We start from the raw sequence: 20,217 nt of genomic DNA, 5'->3' as shown, positions 1-20,217 counted from the left end.
TTTTGCAAATATGAAAACAATTTGTTATGATTGAGTCAGTCTATGAACTGGTTTAGTTAAGGCTTGTAGAAAAAATATATTGTTTTTGTAATCACCAATAACTTCTTGTTTGTTCTCCCAAACTAGTTTTTATGTCCCATATGTCTCATCAATGGTTCATGAAAGCCCCTGAGAGGAAAGTTACAGTATGACTGCTTTATGTCTGTGCGTGTTCATGGATGTCTACGTTTCTCAGTCAAAGTGAGGATGAGTACATCTATATCTGTGGACCTGTTTCTGACAGCACACTGCTTCTCTCAGGCGGTGAATAGAGCAGACGTTCTTCTCACTGAGCAGAGCTGGAAAACACAGCTGATAAAAGACAACATCCACCAGGCCGCTGCCTGCCTGCATTTACTCGACACCCAAAGTCATTAAACGCTGCATTTCTCACATAACTGCAGGGGTGTTGCACGTGCCTTCACCCTCTGAAAGAAGTCTTTGACATGCTTTATATGGCTTTCTGACACCAAACACACTGCGCTGCGCAGGTCACAGGACATGTTCACATGTAGTGTTAAACTAACTTAAAGCCACTGTAGCCCCTTGATAAATGGAGTTTATTGAGTAACTGTTATAATTGACACCCTCTCTGGGCGGGTTTGTTTGTAGAGATTAAACTGAAAGAAATACTTCAGAGGTTTATTATTGCACCTGATTTCTCTAATAATTGTTGATGATGCAGAAACTATGAAATATCACCAGACTTTACTTTAATATCATAACCAGTCGTGACAGAAGTGCACATATGAAGGAGAATGATATGAAGCACTTACTTGACCCTTATGGGGAAATGTCCACATGCCACACCTCACCATATACAAGATAAGGGGTTTCCTCCACGTGACTGTGTTCACATTTATCAGATGGGCAGTTTTAGAAACAAATGTGTGTTATAAACCCACCCAGGTCTTGCAGGGGCCCAGAGACCAGAGTCTGGAAAACTGCATTCATAATGAGCCTCCTTGTCCCAGTTTGACCTGCTGCTGTAAGTCACAGAGAGCGTACCACCCCTGACTTTGGCTAATGGAGGCCATATGAGGGTGGAGGGCAGCAGAGGGCCCCCTCCTCACAAAGAATGGCTCTTTGTGGCAGGAGCTGCAAGGAGAAGACGGGGATAGTTAAGATAAATCTGGCAGAAAATCTGACAATCTAAACTGGATTTAAAAGTATATGTAGACTGAGGTGATGCAGCACAAAAACCATGTTTGAAAACCAACAGGGACAAAGCATGTTCACTTATATACTGGCAATATTTGTCCAAGTGGGTGCACCCTCTCTGCGCCGTGTTAAGTGTGATTATAGAAGAGCCTTGTTTAGCACTTAGCTGTTTATAAAATGATCTTTTCATAAACAGCATAGCGGCCCACTATGACCACATCTGGCCTGCACACAGGTATGTCAAGCTCAGAGGCGCTGACGTCAATGTTGGCCCTACATCCACATTAGTTTGCTCTGCTGACTCTCTGTTGAAGAAGAGGAGGGTCACCTATTAAAAAATGCTGAGTTTGAGAAGGAACAAACTCCTGTTGTTGGATTTATGCAAAACCTTACAATCATTGAAGTATACCACCATAAAGGGTCATAGTTGCTGCAAATACTTTCAAGCTTCAAAAAGAAATGTTTAAAGAAAAATACTATTCTGATTCTAGAATCAGAATCAAGTTTATTGCCAGGTACGTTTACACATACAAGGAATTAGCTTTGATGTCTGGTGGTGCGAACATAAACATCTAAGAAAGTAAGTTGCAATAGTAGGTCAAGAATATAAAGATAATTAAAATAAGTATGTTTAAGAAACTATTTAGCATTAAAAAAGAGTAATAAAGACAAGTATTAACACCAAATTGAAATTGAAACATAACCTTAAAAGCTAAAAAACTAATATGCCAAATATATGGCAATATATAGCAAACTACCGATAATTATATATTAGTAGTAACATCTTAAACTTCTGCATTCAAAATCGCACTTATTGTAATAAAATACAGAAGTGTTTGCACCAAAATATACCGCAAGTACCAAAAGTCACAATACTTCAGTTCTTATGTGTAAAGACTCATTTCAGGATCATATAAAATAGCTGGGTAATGATTATTGATCTCTTCATGTTCATCACAGCTCTTTAACAGTGGAGCTGATTTAAAACACACATATTGCTGATGGGTATCTTAAGTTATAAGTATACAATAATTTGTTTATTTATAAGTTGATTTATATTTAGTAATAGCTAATAACCTGCATTTGTAAAGTAACTAAAGCGGCCAGATAAATGTAGTGGAGTAAAAAGTTAAATATTGGATACAAAAATGTAGTGGAGTAGAAAAATAAAAAAGCATAGATTTAAAACACTCAAGAAAAGATTAAGTACCTCAAGAAGTAGTACTTGAGTAAACATATTCTATTACATTCCACCACTAATCACTTTATTGTTGCGGCTGTTAAAGTTAAATCTTATTTGAATAACTTTATGGGTAGTTTGAGATTTTGCGTTAAAACAAATGTATATTAATCTGAATAATACATGTTTATTTTATATACATGTTTTGATTATATCTAAATTTGCAAAATAACGTAAATAATAAAAATTATAGTATAGTTACATAGGTAATTGAGTTAAGTGAACCAAAACACTGTTGTGTTTGAATAAAAGGCTTGTTTATGAGTTTTAGTGGAGACTGAAGAAGTTATTCCTTCACACTTTATATTAAAACTGATTATTGTCTCACTTTTAACACTGGAGGCCGCTAATGCTCCTCTTCTACTCGGGAAATGTTCCTCGTGCGGTGAGACTTTGGTCGTTGCTTATTGGCCCATGTGTTTTTTCTGGTTTGCAGTTACGCCTTCATTGAGTCGTCCTTTTCTCCCATTGGTTGTATCAAACGTCACTCAACATTGCGTCATTCTGGAGAAAATAAGATTGGTTTAACATGCAAGCTGTCAAGAGTAAAGGAAGCGAGCTAGTGGCAGCGATGCAAACCTTCCAGCCATACTGTGAGTTCATTATTTAATGTCACTCGCTGGTTAAAGAAATAATTTGTACACGCTTATACTCCTTAGCGTTTATATTATTTATCGCACAGACATTGGTTATTTGCTTCAAATGTGGTCAAAATGTCACTTGAATACTTGTTTACATTGCCGACCGTTCGGGGTACTACTTAGCTCAATGCTAACATTAGCCACTGTTTGCTAAATGTGTTTCACACTGCTAACATTAACAAGAGCTAACACCAAATAACGTTATTATTGAGTTTGACTAACTGTGGTGTGCAGTTATTATTGTTTTTTATACACGAATATCCCCATTACATTTTCTTTATTATTTTGGTCAGGCTAACGTTCCAACAAATCTACGTGTACCTTTTGTAGCATCCATCTGCTAAGTTATATAATTGCACATAATGGAACAATTGCTGTAATGTAGCGATGTAACGGTAACAACTACAGTCTGTGGCATAGGTTGACGTTAACCATCCTGCAGGCGCCTGGGCATTTTTAGTTCAATTTACCATCACGTCTTGTAATAAATGCATGCAGTTAAACCTGTCAGTCGGGACATCAGGTGCAACAACTTTCTTTTCAGAAGTATCGTAATGAAAAGCACATGCTTACTGTACTGCAGGTCCAAAGCAAGATGTTAAAGATGTTATACATATGTAGATTGTTCTAAGCCTCTTAATTAGAAATTCACCACCCCTTTTTTACAAGCTTCATTCATTAGGATGTTCTGCTTTGTACTGCGATTCTAAGACGATTATGTGTTAGGTTAGACCGGGAGACGAAGCATTACCAATACGTTTTCTCTAACAATAAACATTATAGACCAATCGATTTTTTTGGGAGAAAATAAACTGCAAACAAATCCATATAAGAAAGAAATTTTTGTTGCAAAACTATATTTGATTATATTTTTGAATTAATTAATCATTTACAGTTTGTTGATGATCTGAAACACTGCAAGGTGTAAAATAATTGTGATGAGATCTTTTTTTTATATTTCTTCAAAATAGTCAGATGACACAGAAATGACCTCCCAACATATCCTCTTCAGTCTGTTTAGGTGTCATCATAGCAATAATTACCATCACGAAATGTGAAGCTATGTCTCCTTTACAAACTACAATTAAACAAGGCTGCATAGATTCAGGCTGCACTGTCAGGTTTAAAGGCTGAAGCAGATCCGGGCAGTTTCTCTGTCTGAGCCTGCTTCCGTCCTCTGACTCATCTGCTTCAAGGTCGGGTAGGTAGAAGTTGTGGCAAGATAAGCAAAAAAAAGAGGAAAATCAGCAAGTTGATGAATTAGGTGTTGCAATAGAGCTACAGATACTCTGGTGATTATTAGTATTATGTGTTAGATGACGTGATGGGAACTATGCAAACGCAGCGATGGCTCCATCTCATCGACTAACTTGTAAACTGGAGTTTTAACATATTGTTGTATCCGCTTGAATGAAAAACAAGTATTAAGAATTCCTAAAAAAGGAATTACTTAGTGATTTGCTGATGAATTCATTGTTAAGCTATTTTTAAGAGCCAAAAGAACATCAAACATTTCTGGTTCCCTCTCAAATTTAAATAATTCCCATTTCTGTTTTTATATCAATTTAAGTCAGACATCTTTGGGTTTTAGACTGTTGGTTGAATAAAACAAGACATTTAAATGCATGAACTTGGGGTTAACGGAGGACATGCTCTGCTTTTTCAAGCTTTTCCAAGTTGACATAATGGTGTTTCACTCCACATTAGCAGTCTATAAAAGAAAAATATAGAATGTCAAATGCACAAAAATGAGTCCCATTAACAAATGAGGACATGACCCCAGTGTCTTGAGCGGGGGCCTTGCTCAGAGCTTGAGTAAGTAAGTAGGTGTAATAGAAGAGATTAACCGTTACACCCGAGCTCTGAAACCATAATCCATGGAAGGAGTTTATTTGAAATCAACTGAGTGCCAAAGTGAGCGTCAGAATGAATTTCTGTATGTGGGTACCAGGCTAAAGCTTAACAGCCACAGGCTCCTGTTTTCTGATGCATGTGCAAAGAGCTGACTAATATCAATCAATCATAATAACTTCTAACTATTTTTAAATGCAAAGATAACTCCTGACAGATATCTTTTTCAAGAACAATTCAAATGTGGCACACAGCAGTAGACGGAATCACACAAAGGGTTCTTTAAAGAGACCTTGGTTTGATTTTCTAACTGTTTTAATTATCCAAATATTTTCAAAAAATGTTGACAGTGACAGTTTGAAATTGCATGTTTTTGTTTGACCAACTTCCCAAAACCTCATTTACTGTTATAGAAAACACATTTGTTTTTTCCAGATCGTGCAACCATACTAGCATGGATGCTAAATATTACTATTATTTGTGAATCCCAAGAAGATTAGGGGAGTACTGCGTCTTTAAGGTCACAGCGACCTTCGATTAAACAGGCAAAATCTGTGGAGGGAACTTTTGCAGAACTTGAGTTCCCTCAGCTTGAGGTCCCTAAGGCTTTGGACAGTTGCGTGTTTGTTTATTATCTCTTTTGGACCCCTTCTAGGCCGCTTATGCTCATAACAGTATTTTCCATGGCAGAGAGTCAACCTTGACCTTTGAGTGGCTGTGCCTCATGGGGAAGCGTCTTGTTGTTCAGATGGGTGTCTCATAGCGTGCCAGAGGGTAATGAGTATTTTGTGGTTGTTTGTGTACAGTACAACATGTGATGCGCTGCCTGGCCTGTCTCCATGGCTAGATCAGAGTAGATGCCCCTGCTGCTTTCTGCCCCAGACTGCAGCGTCAGGGCTAAATGTGTAAAAGGCGAGTAAGTGCTGGAGTTAATGATTGCTCAAGCACACGGCCAGTTCTGCTTGAAATGATAGTATATAGGCTGGATTTGCTGTGCCAGACAATGTGTTCTTTTTGTTGTTGTTAAAAGACAACAATTACACACACAGCGTGGTATCAATTAGGCTGTTGGAAAGAAACAATATAATTACATTTGTTAAACTTTGATGAAAATTCATCGTCCTTTTCATTCTACAAGTTGCAAGTTAGAAGTCTGACAAACATGATGACAAAGATACATACAGTAGTAGTGTATGCAAAACGTTATACTTCATGAAGGTTTTTCCAAAAACAGAATAAATGAATCCTTAAATGATTTAAAGGATTTTACCTTTTAAAAATATATTTAATTTTCTTGTTGACCATAGTGGCGAATATCACTTGATGTTAATATTGGACCGTCGCATGTCAAGTCCCATGCAAAAAGGAACAAGCATGAATTGTTTGCAGTTTGATGTAAAGTACGATTATTGAAAGGGCTGCCCCGAACTAGTCGACTAAATGTTAGTCACCCACAACGTGTGTTCATTTTTCAACTGAGCAACTTTCACAGGAATGAACATCCCTCCTCCAATACATTATCCAGATCTTCTTATACATCCACGAGTGCACTAACCCAAAGTATTAATCAACAACTTGAAGCAAAACGTACATGAATCATTTGTAATGTTTTGTTTCTCTCGTAGGACTGTCTTTCATACAAATGGCGGCCAGGACTGTCATCAGATAAGCTGCAGCCTCCAAGTCACTAAAGACTCTTAGGAAACAGAAGCCAATGGAATGGCTTTTGAATCTGCTGAATACTAAGTGAGAATCTTCCGTGACGCTATCATTGCAGAGGACTGACCATCACCATAGATTCTCACTAAGCCTTTTTAGGTTTTGAAAGCCCCTCTTTTCAGTCTCACTCTGCTCCTCTGCCTCACACACCTTCATCCAGTGGCTCTGCTGTTCAGCCCACATAGAGAGGACCCTTCCCTCTCCCCTGGCCCCACATCGGCGGCCAGCTCTGGCGGTGTGTTGGTGAACGATGCCGCGGTGGGAAGCTGAGGGCTGCCGCGGGGGACTGTGATGTCAGAGAACACCAGCCCGGGCGAGAGCCGGCGTGGCGCTCCCAGATTCTTCGTGGGCTACGAAGAGGATGAAAGCGAGGTCCTGGACGATAGCGAGGTCCTGGACGAGAGCATGAGGACAGACATGGAGCTGTATGAGGACGACGAAGACTCAGACTCGGTGTGTGCATTACCCAAATCACAGTCCCAAATCCTCTTTAAAAAACCTCCATTTCACCATTTTGATATATTTTTCAATGATACTGTGAGTGTTTGAACAATTACCATTACCTTTTAATATTGTTAATTATATTGCAATTTCAAAAATCATAAATTGAATCAGAATTTGTCTTTTCTTTTTCAAACCATGCTGCCCTTCTCTTTACTATAATATGTTTACCTAATGAGCTGGAGCACACTTCATCAGAAAACCATCCCATATTTGTTGAATAATACATTTGCAGTTGAGTTGCCATCTTCCAGTTGATATGAACTAAAAATAATTTCTAAATGTTGCCCCAGTGCTTCGGAAAGAGCTCAACAGATATGGTTCATGTCTGCCGGGTTTTTGACAAATGCACAGAAATGTATGCATTTTACAATATTTAAATGTAAGTGCTGTAACTGTAATCACACCCCGACTTCCATCCTGCTCTGCTGTAGGGGATTATTTCGTGTTCTCAATTTGTTGTTATGCACATGAATATATGTCAAAAGACAACTCCAAACAGATCATGTGTTTACTGTACACACAGAGAATTTAGGAGAATTATGGTTCTCTAATCCATTATCCAGATTGTGGTTTACTGAGAAAAGCTGGTTGTGATTGTACTAAAGTGCAAAGACACTTAACGTGACTGTAAGAAACCAATAATAAGTCTTATTTCAAACTTGTTTAGTATTAGGCCACTTTTAGTTAACAAGGACATCTAAGGTAAATGAGTCAGCTTGATCGAAGTTAACAGAGGAGGACAGTTTCTGGTACTGTTTGTGTTGTTGTTGAAATCCCCTGAACAATGATTCCAAGCTGAGCCAATACTTTAAGGTGACGGTAATAGACTTAGACCACTGATTGGCCAGAGAGAATTGTCACTGGCGCGGCACGGAACATCCTGCACTCAACCGGCATTTTGAAATGGCAAACAAATCTCAATAGCAATTTTTGAATATGGCAGCTGGCTTGTCTATGCCATACATACAACATGCCTTACAATGTGCAAGTGTTCCTTCATTTAGTTGCTGATTTATTATAAGCCTTAATAAAACAAGGACCATGCATAACATTAAAAAGAGTGGAGATGATTTATGTAAGATTGAGATCATTTCCCTCTGCAGTCCCCAGTCAGAAACACGCATAACAATCAACAGACAATAGAAACATGATTTATTCTCTATCAAACTAACACTTGACCTTGTAAAGTATATAAATGCTCCTCTCAAATGTGTTCAAATTGTGAGCTCTCTTGGTTAACTGTCAATTTTCAACGGATTCCTCTCTTTGAAGAGGAGACTGCAGCTTGAGGTCTTATGGGGTATTCATGGGACAGAGCTGCCATTGTCTCTCTTGCTTCCTCAGACAGACAGTGTTGAAATGTGAACCCTCTCCCTCTCTCTGCCTCGTCCAGCCCCCAGAGCAACAGATCGTGGTGGGGATCTGCTGCATGATGAAGAAGTCCAAGTCTAAGCCCATGACCCAGATCCTGGAGAGGCTGTGCAAGTTCGAGTTCATCACCGTGGTCATCTTCCCAGAGGAGGCCATCCTCAACGAGCCTGTGGACAAATGGCCTCTGTGCGATTGCCTCATCTCTTTCCACTCCAAGGGTACACAACCAGACGTGTGTGTGTGTGTGTGTGTGTGTGTGTGTGTGTGTGTGTGTGTGTGTGTGTGTGTGTGTGTGTGTGTGTGTGTGTGTGTGTGTGTGTGTGTGTGTGTGTGTGTGTGTGTGTGTGTGTGTGTGTGTGTGTGTGTGTGTGTGTGTGTGTGTGTGTGTGTGTGTGTGTTGCGCAGATGTGTGCTGCAGATGTCAAAGCAATGCCCACATTTGAAAGCTGGAGCATATGAAATGGCACAAATCTACACATGCATGTACGTCATATATTCTGAATGCTGTCCACTGGTGAACTCGAGGAATGACGGGGCAGTATCTGGTAGTGTGTGGGCGGGCACGTACCCACTATAGGTGTAGGATGCAGGCTAAATGTGTGGAACACACGTTTCTGTGGTGGGAAAGATGATACTTCCTTTTGTATGTATTTATTGTATGCATTACACCACTATGTAGCGCAGACTCTATTGTTCACAAACACATTGAGTTGCTTTAGAGGGAGCCTTCTAAATCCAAGTAACGGACAATCAGACAACATCTTAAAAGAGTCATTATAGCAAATGTAATTGAGCCCACTGTTACTGTACATACTGTACTGTACCTAAGCGACACTGCATTTTTATAAATGATTATAATCTGGTCATGGGTCACATCTCTCCAGACGCCTTCGCACACTTTCTTCATCTCCTTGTACACATTGAAATAAAGTTACTTCCAGGAACAATTTTTCTTAGGTGAAATATTTGACTTATTTGTTTTGGCAGCAAAGATTCTGCCCGGAAAAAAGAACATTACCAGACAGCATTCACTGCTGTCTGTGTGACCACATGGGCTTCTTATCAACTGCCCAATCATTTACACACTAAACAGAGCCTGCCTGTCTTGTAATACAATGTCACCATTATTTTTACAATCATTCCCTCTCTCAATGCCACGTCTCGTGTTTTCTCTTATGTCTCAATACTCAGAATTGTTTTTCCCTTATTACACATAACTGTCTACGCATTTTGTTTGACATTGTTTATTGAATCATCTTTCTCTGCATGTTCACCAGGATTCCCGCTGGATAAGGCGGTGAGCTATGCCAAACTGAGAAACCCTCTGCTCCTCAACGACCTGAACATGCAGTACTACATACAGGACAGGTACTCGGACATACTGGAGTGGTTAACGTCACCCAGGCAAAGCAAAGAGAGAACGAGAATATAAAACGCACAGTTCATTGATTCATGTTATAATGACTGTTTGACAGGAGAGAGGTGTATCGCATCCTGCAAGAGGAAGGGATTGACCTCCCGCGCTATGCTGTGCTGAACCGCGACCCAGATAAACCAGATGGTCAGTCTTCTTGGTGTACTTCACATCACAAGGGAAAACACAATAGAACGCACAAACGACATGTACCCCATTTTTCATTTCATTTTTTTTTTTCAAGCTCTCCGGAAAACAGCCCCTTTCATTCTAGCATCTCGAGGTCATTAATCTAAGACTGCAATGGTTTTACTTCAGTATGTGGATACATATAGTATCAACTTTGAAGCAGTTGCAAGTGCACCATTCCTTAGTGCTGTGATATGATGTGGTTGCCCTTTAAATCCTGTGTGTACTGTGAAAGCCCTTCGACGGGCCAGCAATCAGAAGTTTATCCTTAAATGTGATGACTGTTTTTGTGAAAGCACCAATGAGCGTCACATGGTTCAGAGTGCAGAGCTGCTTCACACGGCCCAAGAGTAAACACTCGGGGGCGAGTGTCATCTGTGTGTATTTTAGGGGGTGATGAAAAGGGTCTTCCTGGTTGACAGAGAGATGTTTCTCTGTGCGTTTCAGAGTGTAACCTGGTTGAGGGAGAAGACCACGTGGAGGTGAACGGAGAGATTTTTCAAAAGCCTTTTGTTGAGAAGCCCGTCTGCGCAGAGGACCACAACGTCTACATCTACTACCCCACCTCTGCTGGTGGAGGCAGCCAGAGACTCTTCAGAAAGGTGCTTGTTTTTCTTGTTCGTACACTTCAGTCAACACTTATTCAATAAAATAATCAATGGCAAAATGAGATTGCCATCCGATTATAAAAAAAAAAAAAAAAGGTCCTGCAACATTCTAAAACTGTCCCAGGTCCCAGATCGTGCCCAAGCATCCAAGAGGAAGCTGTGAAAGTGGCAGACACCATGTTGGAAAAATGCAAATATTGCGTGGCTCAACGCCAAGCAGAGACAAGTAAATATCTGAAACAGGAAAACAATCTAGGGTTGGCTTTCACCCACTTTACAAGCAACCTAGCCCGACCAGAGCTGTGCATTTCTTGTGTCGGTTAATATTTTAGCTAAAACAAGAAGATCACTGTTACTTTTGCACACTTTCTTACAGTGACACAACATTGAATTGATAGGGGTTGTTTTAAATGAAAGCTTTAGATGCCGAGGGCTGGTTTTAACATTTTTAATATACACATTATGTTTGATGTGTGTATAATAACAGCACCAGCACAGAGTTAAACACACCAGGCAGTAGTAGATGTTGTAATGCTACATGAATCTATTGCTCTGCCAGAGAAAGCGTTATCATGCACGGAGCTGCAGCCTTTAATGATGGATGCTATCCAGACTGTGCGCTGTGGTACTGGGTTGAAGCAGCTGTTTTTTCAGAATGACAACATGTTTCCCTCCTTGTGTGATTTGTGTAGATCGGCAGCCGCAGCAGTGTGTACTCGCCAGAGAGCAACGTGAGGAAGACGGGCTCGTACATCTATGAAGAGTTCATGCCAACAGATGGCACCGATGTTAAGGTATGGACTGAGGGTTGAATTTAAAAAAAAAAAAAGGAGAAAATAAAAGAGAAGCACATATTCTGAATTGTGAAGTGAAAGAACATATGGGCCCTTTTTTTAAATCAAAGACTTCAATCCCATTTGAACTGTATGAAATCATCAGTACACAATATCTACAATATCTCTGGTTCTTGAGAAGGCTCCAAAGTTTTTGTTTTGGTAAGATTAAAACTAAAATGAATTTGCTTCTGAATTCTAGGTTAATTTAGCAGCTGAGACGGCAAACTCGCTACTGCTCTGAATTGCACGCAGGACTCACAATCTCTTCAAGTAAACCTAGCCCGGACTAAGAGCCGTCCACCATGCCAAACTTGTATAGAAAACATTATTTCTCACAAACAAAATGGAAAATGTTCAAACTAGTGGTCATATGCTAAATCCCTTGGTTCTTATATTTCAACCAAGAGTCCCGCGTTAAGTCACATTGGGGATATCATTCCTGTAAACAGATTGTGGAATGTACTTCTGGAACCAGCTGCCCCTCACTTTCACAGCGCTTTCTTTTGTGTTATTGGACAATGATTTGAGTCGCTGCATCCCATTGAACTAAGTCTTTGATTGAGAAGTGGTGTTTCATGTGACCTCAGGTGTACACTGTGGGGCCCGACTATGCTCACGCTGAGGCCCGGAAGTCCCCCGCTCTGGACGGGAAGGTGGAGAGAGACAGCGAGGGGAAGGAGGTCCGCTACCCCGTCATGCTCTCAGCCATGGAGAAACTGGTGGCTCGTAAAGTCTGCCTCGCATTCAAGGTGAGAAAAGCCAATGTGTTAATGAACTCTTGCTTTCTCCTAGTTTGCTCCTTCCTTGATGCTGAACTGTGTTCTCCTCTCCTAACTGCAGCAAACTGTGTGTGGCTTCGATCTCCTCCGAGCCAACGGACACTCGTATGTGTGCGACGTCAACGGATTCAGCTTCGTGAAGAACTCCATGAAGTACTATGATGACTGCGCCAAGATCCTTGGGTACTGCCTTTATTTGTGTTCTTTACTTGTCAACTTAACTGTGTTCTGTTTGTTTGAGCTTGCTTTTGTTGATTTATTGTATTTCTGCGAATTACATTTCTGTGTCTTATTGGATTTACAGGAACATCGTGATGCGTGAGCTGGCTCCTCAGTTTCAGATTCCTTGGTCCATCCCCACTGAGGCAGAGGACATCCCCATTGTTCCTACTACATCAGGGACCATGTGAGTCAGGACCTTAGTGTAACCAGTTAAGCCACATATTGGCCCTGGCGGTACGTTGACTGTGTCAAATAATTGGCATAGTTTCTTAATTATTAGAATCAGAATCAGAACACGATTTGACCTGGGGGGGAATTGATTTTGTGACAGTTGCTACATATTTGTATAAAATAAAAGATTACAAATATATTGTTTTTAAAGTAGAACCTGGCCCAAAAAATAACAATAATACAACTAAAAGTAAGAGAAAACATAAGATGTTAAAGGTCCTATCATATGCTTTTCTGGTAATTACCCGTCCCCTTGTGTGTTATGAAGGTTGTTCTGCATGTAAACGGTCTGCAGAGTCACAAACCCTCAAAGTACACCATTTAGCAAGGAAAACTCTAACTCAGAAAAGACCTGTCTATGCTGCCCAGAGGTGGCGCTAGACCTTTTCGCTGCCCGTCATTTTGACGCACAGGATTATAAAATGTCCGTCAAAATCCATTATTACCCGTCGGTCTACTCTGTACATAACTCTGAGGGGGGGGGGGGGACGCACGCTCGTGAACTGTTAGCGCCGGTGTTATGCCGTGTTATGCATGCCCACTGCACCTCGCACAGCGTAAAGCAAAAACTCCCGGACATTTCAATGATTTTTACGGCAAAGTATTTTTGTTGTTGTTGTTGTAATCGTTTATTTAGCAGGGACAATGCACAGTAATGAACACTTAAAACATTAAAATGTGTCAAGCGTAACAGTGCCAGATTTAGCTTTGAGCTCATTTCCATCCGCAGTCCCTCACATAAAACATTTAAGAAGATTACGTTTTACAAACATAGCAAAAACAAAATACATCATATGCGAAAAATGCAAAAGAGCAAGAGTAGCATACACAAGTATTTATGACATGGTAATACAATATAGCAGCAACGACATATAAAGTGCGAGAGGAGATACCCCTGTGTTAAAGTGCGTTTAGCGGTGATTGCACGTCTGTTTGTTTCTCAACCATTCTTTGAGTTGACCTTTAAAGCTATTGAGAGTGCGACAATCCCGTATCTCAGTTGGGAGGCGATTCCACAACGAGCTGCCCTTAATTGAAAGTACATTTTGTCCAAAAGTGGTCCGTCTACGGGGGACTTCACAGTTAGGTTTGGAAAACTATATCATTTCCTTTTTGGCGGTGGTTAAAAAAAATCCGGAAAAAATATTCGGTTAACGCGACCTCTGATGCTGCCCCAGAATTCCTCGCTGTAGATTTTTCTTTTTCCATTTTTTACTTCCGGGGCCTATTGACTTCACCAAATCCAAATGGACTAATTGGCACACAGCTACAGAAACCCTCTGCCAAGGTGGACTCCCGAGCAGCTCAGGAGTCCGCCCCGCGAGGCTCCCGGAGCGGACAGTGTGAGGTGGATTTCCCGCTGTGTTTCCCTGGATGCTGGATATAGACTAAGTTCCATGTTAGCGGGACATTACGGTGGATTTCCCGCTGTGTTTAACCAGGAAACGACACCAGTAATCCACCTCACACTGTCCGCAACTCGAGCCTCAAAGGGCGGAGCTGCGAGTCCCGAAACGTCCCGCCAACACGGCACCCAGACCCCACGCAGCATCTGTTTGTCATTACTGGACAGAGAGACAGCATTGCGTGCAGTTTCCTAGCTGAGCTGCTCGTAACTGAAATTGAAGGATACATTTTTATTTCATTTTCTCATTTATTGATATTTCTGTTGCCCTAAGAAGAGCATATTGATTGGATGTTACTGTTGACATTAAGTGACTCTTGCACTCTGCAGGATGGAGCTACGCTGTGTTATTGCCGTCATCCGACATGGAGACAGAACGCCCAAACAGAAGATGAAGATGGAAGTTCGCAACCCAATGTAGGGTACCTGTGTTCCTGCGGTTCCTTTTCAATGAAAAGATAGATCAAATATGTTAATGAATATTCTGTCTCTCATTCATGCAGGTTCTTTGATCTTTTTGAAAAATATGGAGGCTACAAAACAGGGAAATTAAAGCTGAAGAAGCCAAAGCAACTGCAGGTAACAATAAGTCAGAGAAAGCTGATTTGAGTAGGTTTGACCTCGTAAAGCTTCACCACAAATCTCCCAGCCCGTGTGTGATTCGCTCTGTGTGTGAGAACTCTGACGGCTTGCTGCTCTGACCCAACAGGAGGTGCTGGACATCACCCGGCAGTTGTTGGCAGAACTAGGACAGGACAATGACTGCGAGATAGAAGAGAAGAAGTCTAAACTGGAGCAGCTGAAGACTGTTCTGGAAATGTGAGTCAAACAAACTGGGCCACTTTATTAACCATTACAAACCCTATGCTCTATCAATTAATGTCAGCAAATATATATATAAAAAGTGTTCAAAGTCATTTTGTTGGATGAAAACGAATGTTTGTTGTCCACAGCTGTATTGTTATCCTTAGCAGTGGTCTGTTACCGAGTATAAACACCCTCTGAAATGTACCAATCAGAATTGAGTATTCAACTAAGCTATGTGATACAAAGTGATGAAGTGATTTGGTATTAATTTGGTTATATGCATGGCTGCATGTTCTGGTGCTCCGCTTCCTTTTGCGTTAAAGTGGTTGGAAGAGAGTTTCCTAAGTTTGTCTTTGGCTTCCTTCCCTGCCTATTACAACTTCAGCCATGTATTCTTCAAAAAAGAGATCTAAAGATATTGTTTTTCTCAGCTCAATATGGAAGTTTTTAATGACCCTATTTCTATTTCCTTGCTTATTAAGGTACGGCCACTTCTCGGGTATCAACAGGAAAGTGCAACTAACTTACTTGCCCCATGGGCAGCCCAAAACCTCAAGTGAGGAAGAAGGTAGGAAGAAATCAAGGCACATTTTTCAAAATATGATGCTGTCGAGCTAAAACGGGCCAAAATGCTGAACACTGGGTCCTTCTGATTGAATTGTCAGATACACGTAAGGAGTGTGCATCTCTGCTGCTGGTGCTGAAGTGGGGGGGAGAGCTGACTCCTGCTGGCAGAGTCCAGGCTGAGGAGCTGGGCAGGGCCTTCCGCTGTATGTACCCCGGGGGTCAAGGTGAGACACATGGCTTGTTTTCCTACTGGAAAGAAACGTTACGTGGTATTTAATTCTGCTAGATTTCAATGAAGAGAACACCTTTGACCACCTCCTCATAACATGTCGAAGTGTTTCTTGGCAAAACCCTTAACCTCAAACTGTTCCTGTGGGCAAGTCTATGGTATTGAGTGTATGTAAGTCGCTTTAAAGACAAAATTCCCCCCCCCCGCCTGAAACGCCTCAATTGGACTCTTTTGTTTACTTCCGTAACATAACAACATCACTACGTAACACTTGGCTGTAGAGAAACGGGAGGAGGGGGAGGAAAAGACAGTTGAAGCATCTAGTAAAGGTATTCCAGGGTCTTTCGCCAGAGAACATGAGATGCTAGGACTGAGATGTAAACAAAGGAACCTGGACAAGGGAAGTGTCCCTCTTCATTAAAGCAGAGCATTGCATTACATTACATTCCATTGCATTTAGCTGACGCTTTTATCCAAAGCGACTTACAATAAGTACATTCGACCAGGAAGACACAACCTTGAGGAAAACAGAATCATATAAGAACATCAGGTTTCAAAGAGCCAATCGTTTCAAGTGCTGCTCAACTGGCTAAGCCAGTCCTTTATTAGTCTATAAGTGCTCTGTTAGCAGTTCTTTGTTAGTCATTCTATCGCTCGAAGTGGAGTCGAAAGAGATGAGTTTTCAGTCTGCGCCGGAAGGTGTGTAAGCTTTCTGCGGTCCTGATTTCAATGGGGAGCTCATTCCACCATTTTGGAGCCAGGATAGCAAACCCACGTGTTTTTGCTGATGGGAACTTGGGTCCCCCTCGCAGCGAGGGTGCAGCGAGTCGTTTGGCTGATGCAGAGCGGAGTGCACGCGCTGGGGTGTACGGTTTAACCATGTCCTGGATGTAGGAAGGGCCAGATCCATTCGCAGCATGGTACGCAAGTACCAGTGTCTTGAAGTGGATTCTAGCAGTTACCGGAAGCCAGTGGAGGGAGCGGAGGAGCGGCGTGGTGTGGGAAAATTTTGGAAGGTTGAAGACCAGACGAGCCGCTGCATTCTGGATGAGCTGCAGAGGTCGGATGGCACATGCAGGTAGACCAGCCAGGAGGGAGTTGCAGTAGTCTAGGCGTGAGGTGACGAGAGCCTGGACCAGAACCTGCGTCGATTTCTGGGTCAGCTGTGGGCGTATCTTCCTGATGTTGTAAAGCGTGTATCTGCAGCAGCGGGTTGTAGCAGCGATGTTTGCAGTAAACGACAGGTTGTTATCTAGGATCACACCCAGATTCCTTGCAGTCTGAGTCGGGGAAACAACAGAGGGGCCGATGTTGATAGTTAGGTCAAGAGAGGGACAATCTTTTCCCGGAAGGAAAAGCACTTCAGTTTTGTCAAGGTTGAGCTTGAGATGATGAGCGGACATCCACTGAGAGATGTCAGCTAGACAAGCAGAGATGCGTGCGATGACCTGGGTCTCTGAGCGGGGAAAGGACAGAATTAATTGGGTGTCGTCAGCGTAGCAGTGGTATGAAAAACCATGCGGGCTAATGACAGATCCGAGCGAGTTTGTGTACAGGGAGAAGAGGAGAGGACCAAGAACAGAGCCCTGAGGGACCCCTGTAGTTAATTGACAAGGGTCGGACTCAGACCCTCTCCAAGTAACCCTGTAGGTGCGGTCTTTGAGGTATGAGGTGAGGAGGGAAAGTGCAGAGCCTGAAACTCCAAGTTCTTGGAGAGTGCGAAGGAGGATCTGATGGTTCACCGTGTCGAATGCAGCAGACAGGTCCAACAGGATGAGGACAGAGGAGAGGGAGGCTGCTTTAGCAGTGTGCAGTTCCTCAGTGACAGCAATGAGAGCAGTTTCTGTGGAGTGACCTGCCTTGAAACCAGACTGGTGCGGATCCAGAAGGTTGTTCTGATGGAGATAACAGGAGAGTTGTTTAAAGACAGCGCGATCAAGTGTTTTAGACAGGAACGGGAGGAGAGAGACAGGCCTGTAGTTTATAACATCAGACGGGTTGAGAGTGGGTTTCTTCAGGAGAGGGTTTACTCTCGCCTCCTTGAGTGTGTGGAAAGTGACCAGAAGTTAGAGAAGTGTTGATGAAATGGGTGAGAAACGGTAGAATATCAGGAGCGATAGTCTGAAGGAGGTTTGAAGGGATAGGGTCCAGAGGACAGGTGGTAGGGCGGGCAGAGGTAATGAGGGTAAGAACCTCACTTGGAGAGAGAGAGGGGAAAAGGAGGTTAGTGTGCCGGTTGAAGGTGGCTCAGGTGATCCGGCGGTGAGTAGGGGTGAGTCAGAAAAAGAAGAGCGAATGTCGTAAACCTTTTTTTCAAAGTGGTTAACAAAGTCGCTTGACAGAAGGGAGGAGGGGGAAGGGGCTTTGGGGGGGTCCAGGAGGGTGGAGAAGATGGAAAATAGTTTTTTAGGATTGGAATAGGAAGATTGGATCTTATCTTGAAAGAAAGTGCTTTTTGTCTGAGAAATGGAAGCAGAGAAAGAGGAGAGGAGAGCCTGATAGGTTAGGAGGTCGTCACGGTGTTTGGATTTCCACCATTTCCGCTCTGCTGCCCTAAGGACGGTTCTATTAGCACGCAGTGCGTCATTTAGCCAGGGAGCAGGAGGGGACTGGCGAGCCTGCCGAGATGTGAGAGGACAGAGAGAGTCCAGAGAGGATGAGAGAGTAGAGAGGAGAGTTTCTGCAGCAGAGTTTGGAGGCAGGAGTTGGAACGAGTCAGAGGAAGGGAGGGCTGAGAACACCGAGGAGGCAAAGGTAGAGGGGGAGAGGGAACGAAGGTTACGGCGGACAAGTGCAGGATGAGAAGAGATTAGTTTGTTATGTTTGGAAAGGGGTAGAGAGAATGAAATGAAGAAGTGATCGGATGTGTGGAGCGGGTTTACAGAGAGGTTAGAAGTAGTGCAGTTCCTTGAGAATATGAGATCGAGGACATTGCCAGCTTTATGAGTTGGTGGGGACGGAGACAGTGAGAAAGCAAAGGCGGTTAACAGAGATGTTAGTTCGTCTATCTTCCCCGTCTGGAGGTTGAAGTCTCCGAGAAGTACAGCGGGAGGCCCAGTTTCAGGGATGTGTGAGAGGAGATTATCCAATTCCTCCAAGAAGTCCCCCAAGGCACCTTGTGGACGGTAGAGAACAACAATGGTTAATTGTATAGGATGGGTCACAGTGACGGCATGGAATTCAAAGGTGGAAGGAGTGAAGTTAGGTAGCTTGAAGAGGGAAAAGCTCCATTTGGGAGAGAGCAGGAGACCAGTGCCACCTCCTCTGCCAGTGGGTCTGGGTGTATGGGAGAAGGAATATGCTGTGGAGAGAGCTGCTGGGGTGGATGTGTTGGATGGAGTAATCCACGTCTCAGTGAGAGCAAGGAAATCCAGAGACTGCAGGGAGGCATAGCCAGAGATGAAGTCAGCCTTAGGAACAGCTGACTGGCAGTTCCACAGGCCGCCTGAAACTAGATGTTGGATCTCAGTGGAGCACGTGGGATAGACGAGAGCGGGCCGGTTATAGCGATTAGGAGATACACGGGGCCAGTGAAAATTGCGAGAAGACACATGAACAGGAATGGAGAAAATACACATGATTATAGCACGAGGGGCTAGAAAGCTAAACAAAAGAAAAATAAGAATAAGACACCAGTGATACTTAGCTCAAATTAGAGTAGGATTTGCCTCCTCTTTGCCACCCTCGTGACTCCCGCAGGACTCCAATGTCTTTGGCAGTCTTACTCCCGCAGGACTCCAATGTCTTTGGCAGTCTTCGGCTGTCTGACGCTGACGCTCAAGAAACAGCTGCCTAAATGGACGCCTGATTGCTGAGTTCTCACAGCTAAGGTGCCACGCCCCTCTAGTTAGTTAACTCTCTACAGCTGATGGGCGACAACGCAGAGGGGTGCGTATTTAAATGCAGCCCAGACAGAAACTGGACGCAGTGACAGTTTCACGTGGACAGATCTGAGATTTAAATTCTCTCAAAAGTGCCCTTTTAGCTACAACAACTACAGAACAATTATACAGAGTAGAATAACTGAAATAGAGAAGTCTAATTAAACAAGATTACTACTTACAGCGGTTTCTGCGTCCGAGGAGGTGTAGCAGCCAGGTCAAAGGAGTACACTGAATTAACTAGTTTTTGAGACCGCTATTTAACTGCTTTGTCAGCTGAGAACTGGTTTCTCCAGCTGTTTCTACACGTCACGTCAGAGCAAACAATCACAGGATAATTTAGCCCATTACCGAGGGGTCACGGGCTTAGAAAAACGTATTTGCTTAAGATCCTAGGTGGGAGTTATTTCCTACCAATCTTTGCACAAACTGTGCTAGTTACGCACACAAATGCAGATAGTTTACAGTGACTTTTACACCAGCCAGGTCTGTGTCTGTTTACTCATGTTATTGTTGTCTTCAA

General features: G+C 42.6%; 1 protein-coding gene across 16 annotated transcripts in view; it reads left to right on the top strand.

Moving 5' to 3' along the window:
* The first annotated feature begins 2,954 nt into the window (after nucleotides 1-2,954).
* Nucleotides 2,955-20,217, top strand: part of ppip5k1a (diphosphoinositol pentakisphosphate kinase 1a) — a 34,192-nt gene continuing 16,929 nt past the window's right edge. For 10 of the 16 annotated variants that reach the window (XM_034105787.2, XM_034105729.2, XM_034105777.2 and 7 more), the window contains exons 1-15: nucleotides 2,955-3,033; nucleotides 6,558-7,188; nucleotides 8,549-8,744; nucleotides 9,804-9,894; nucleotides 10,002-10,087; nucleotides 10,577-10,731; nucleotides 11,430-11,531; nucleotides 12,161-12,322; nucleotides 12,414-12,535; nucleotides 12,657-12,758; nucleotides 14,541-14,627; nucleotides 14,714-14,789; nucleotides 14,920-15,029; nucleotides 15,500-15,585; nucleotides 15,683-15,808. In XM_034105787.2, coding sequence (XP_033961678.1) covers nucleotides 6,943-7,188; nucleotides 8,549-8,744; nucleotides 9,804-9,894; nucleotides 10,002-10,087; nucleotides 10,577-10,731; nucleotides 11,430-11,531; nucleotides 12,161-12,322; nucleotides 12,414-12,535; nucleotides 12,657-12,758; nucleotides 14,541-14,627; nucleotides 14,714-14,789; nucleotides 14,920-15,029; nucleotides 15,500-15,585; nucleotides 15,683-15,808 — 1,747 coding nt within the window. In that variant the 5' untranslated portion in view covers nucleotides 2,955-3,033; nucleotides 6,558-6,942. The remainder of the gene's footprint in view (nucleotides 3,034-6,557; nucleotides 7,189-8,548; nucleotides 8,745-9,803; nucleotides 9,895-10,001; nucleotides 10,088-10,576; nucleotides 10,732-11,429; nucleotides 11,532-12,160; nucleotides 12,323-12,413; nucleotides 12,536-12,656; nucleotides 12,759-14,540; nucleotides 14,628-14,713; nucleotides 14,790-14,919; nucleotides 15,030-15,499; nucleotides 15,586-15,682; nucleotides 15,809-20,217) is intronic. The other 6 variants (XM_034105834.2, XM_034105815.2, XM_034105748.2 and 3 more) reach the window with 1 other exon arrangement.

Source organism: Pseudochaenichthys georgianus, chromosome 3 (assembly GCF_902827115.2).
Source record: "Pseudochaenichthys georgianus chromosome 3, fPseGeo1.2, whole genome shotgun sequence".
Lineage (NCBI taxonomy): Eukaryota > Metazoa > Chordata > Actinopteri > Perciformes > Channichthyidae > Pseudochaenichthys > Pseudochaenichthys georgianus.
This window is presented reverse-complemented; position numbering and strand designations above follow the sequence as displayed.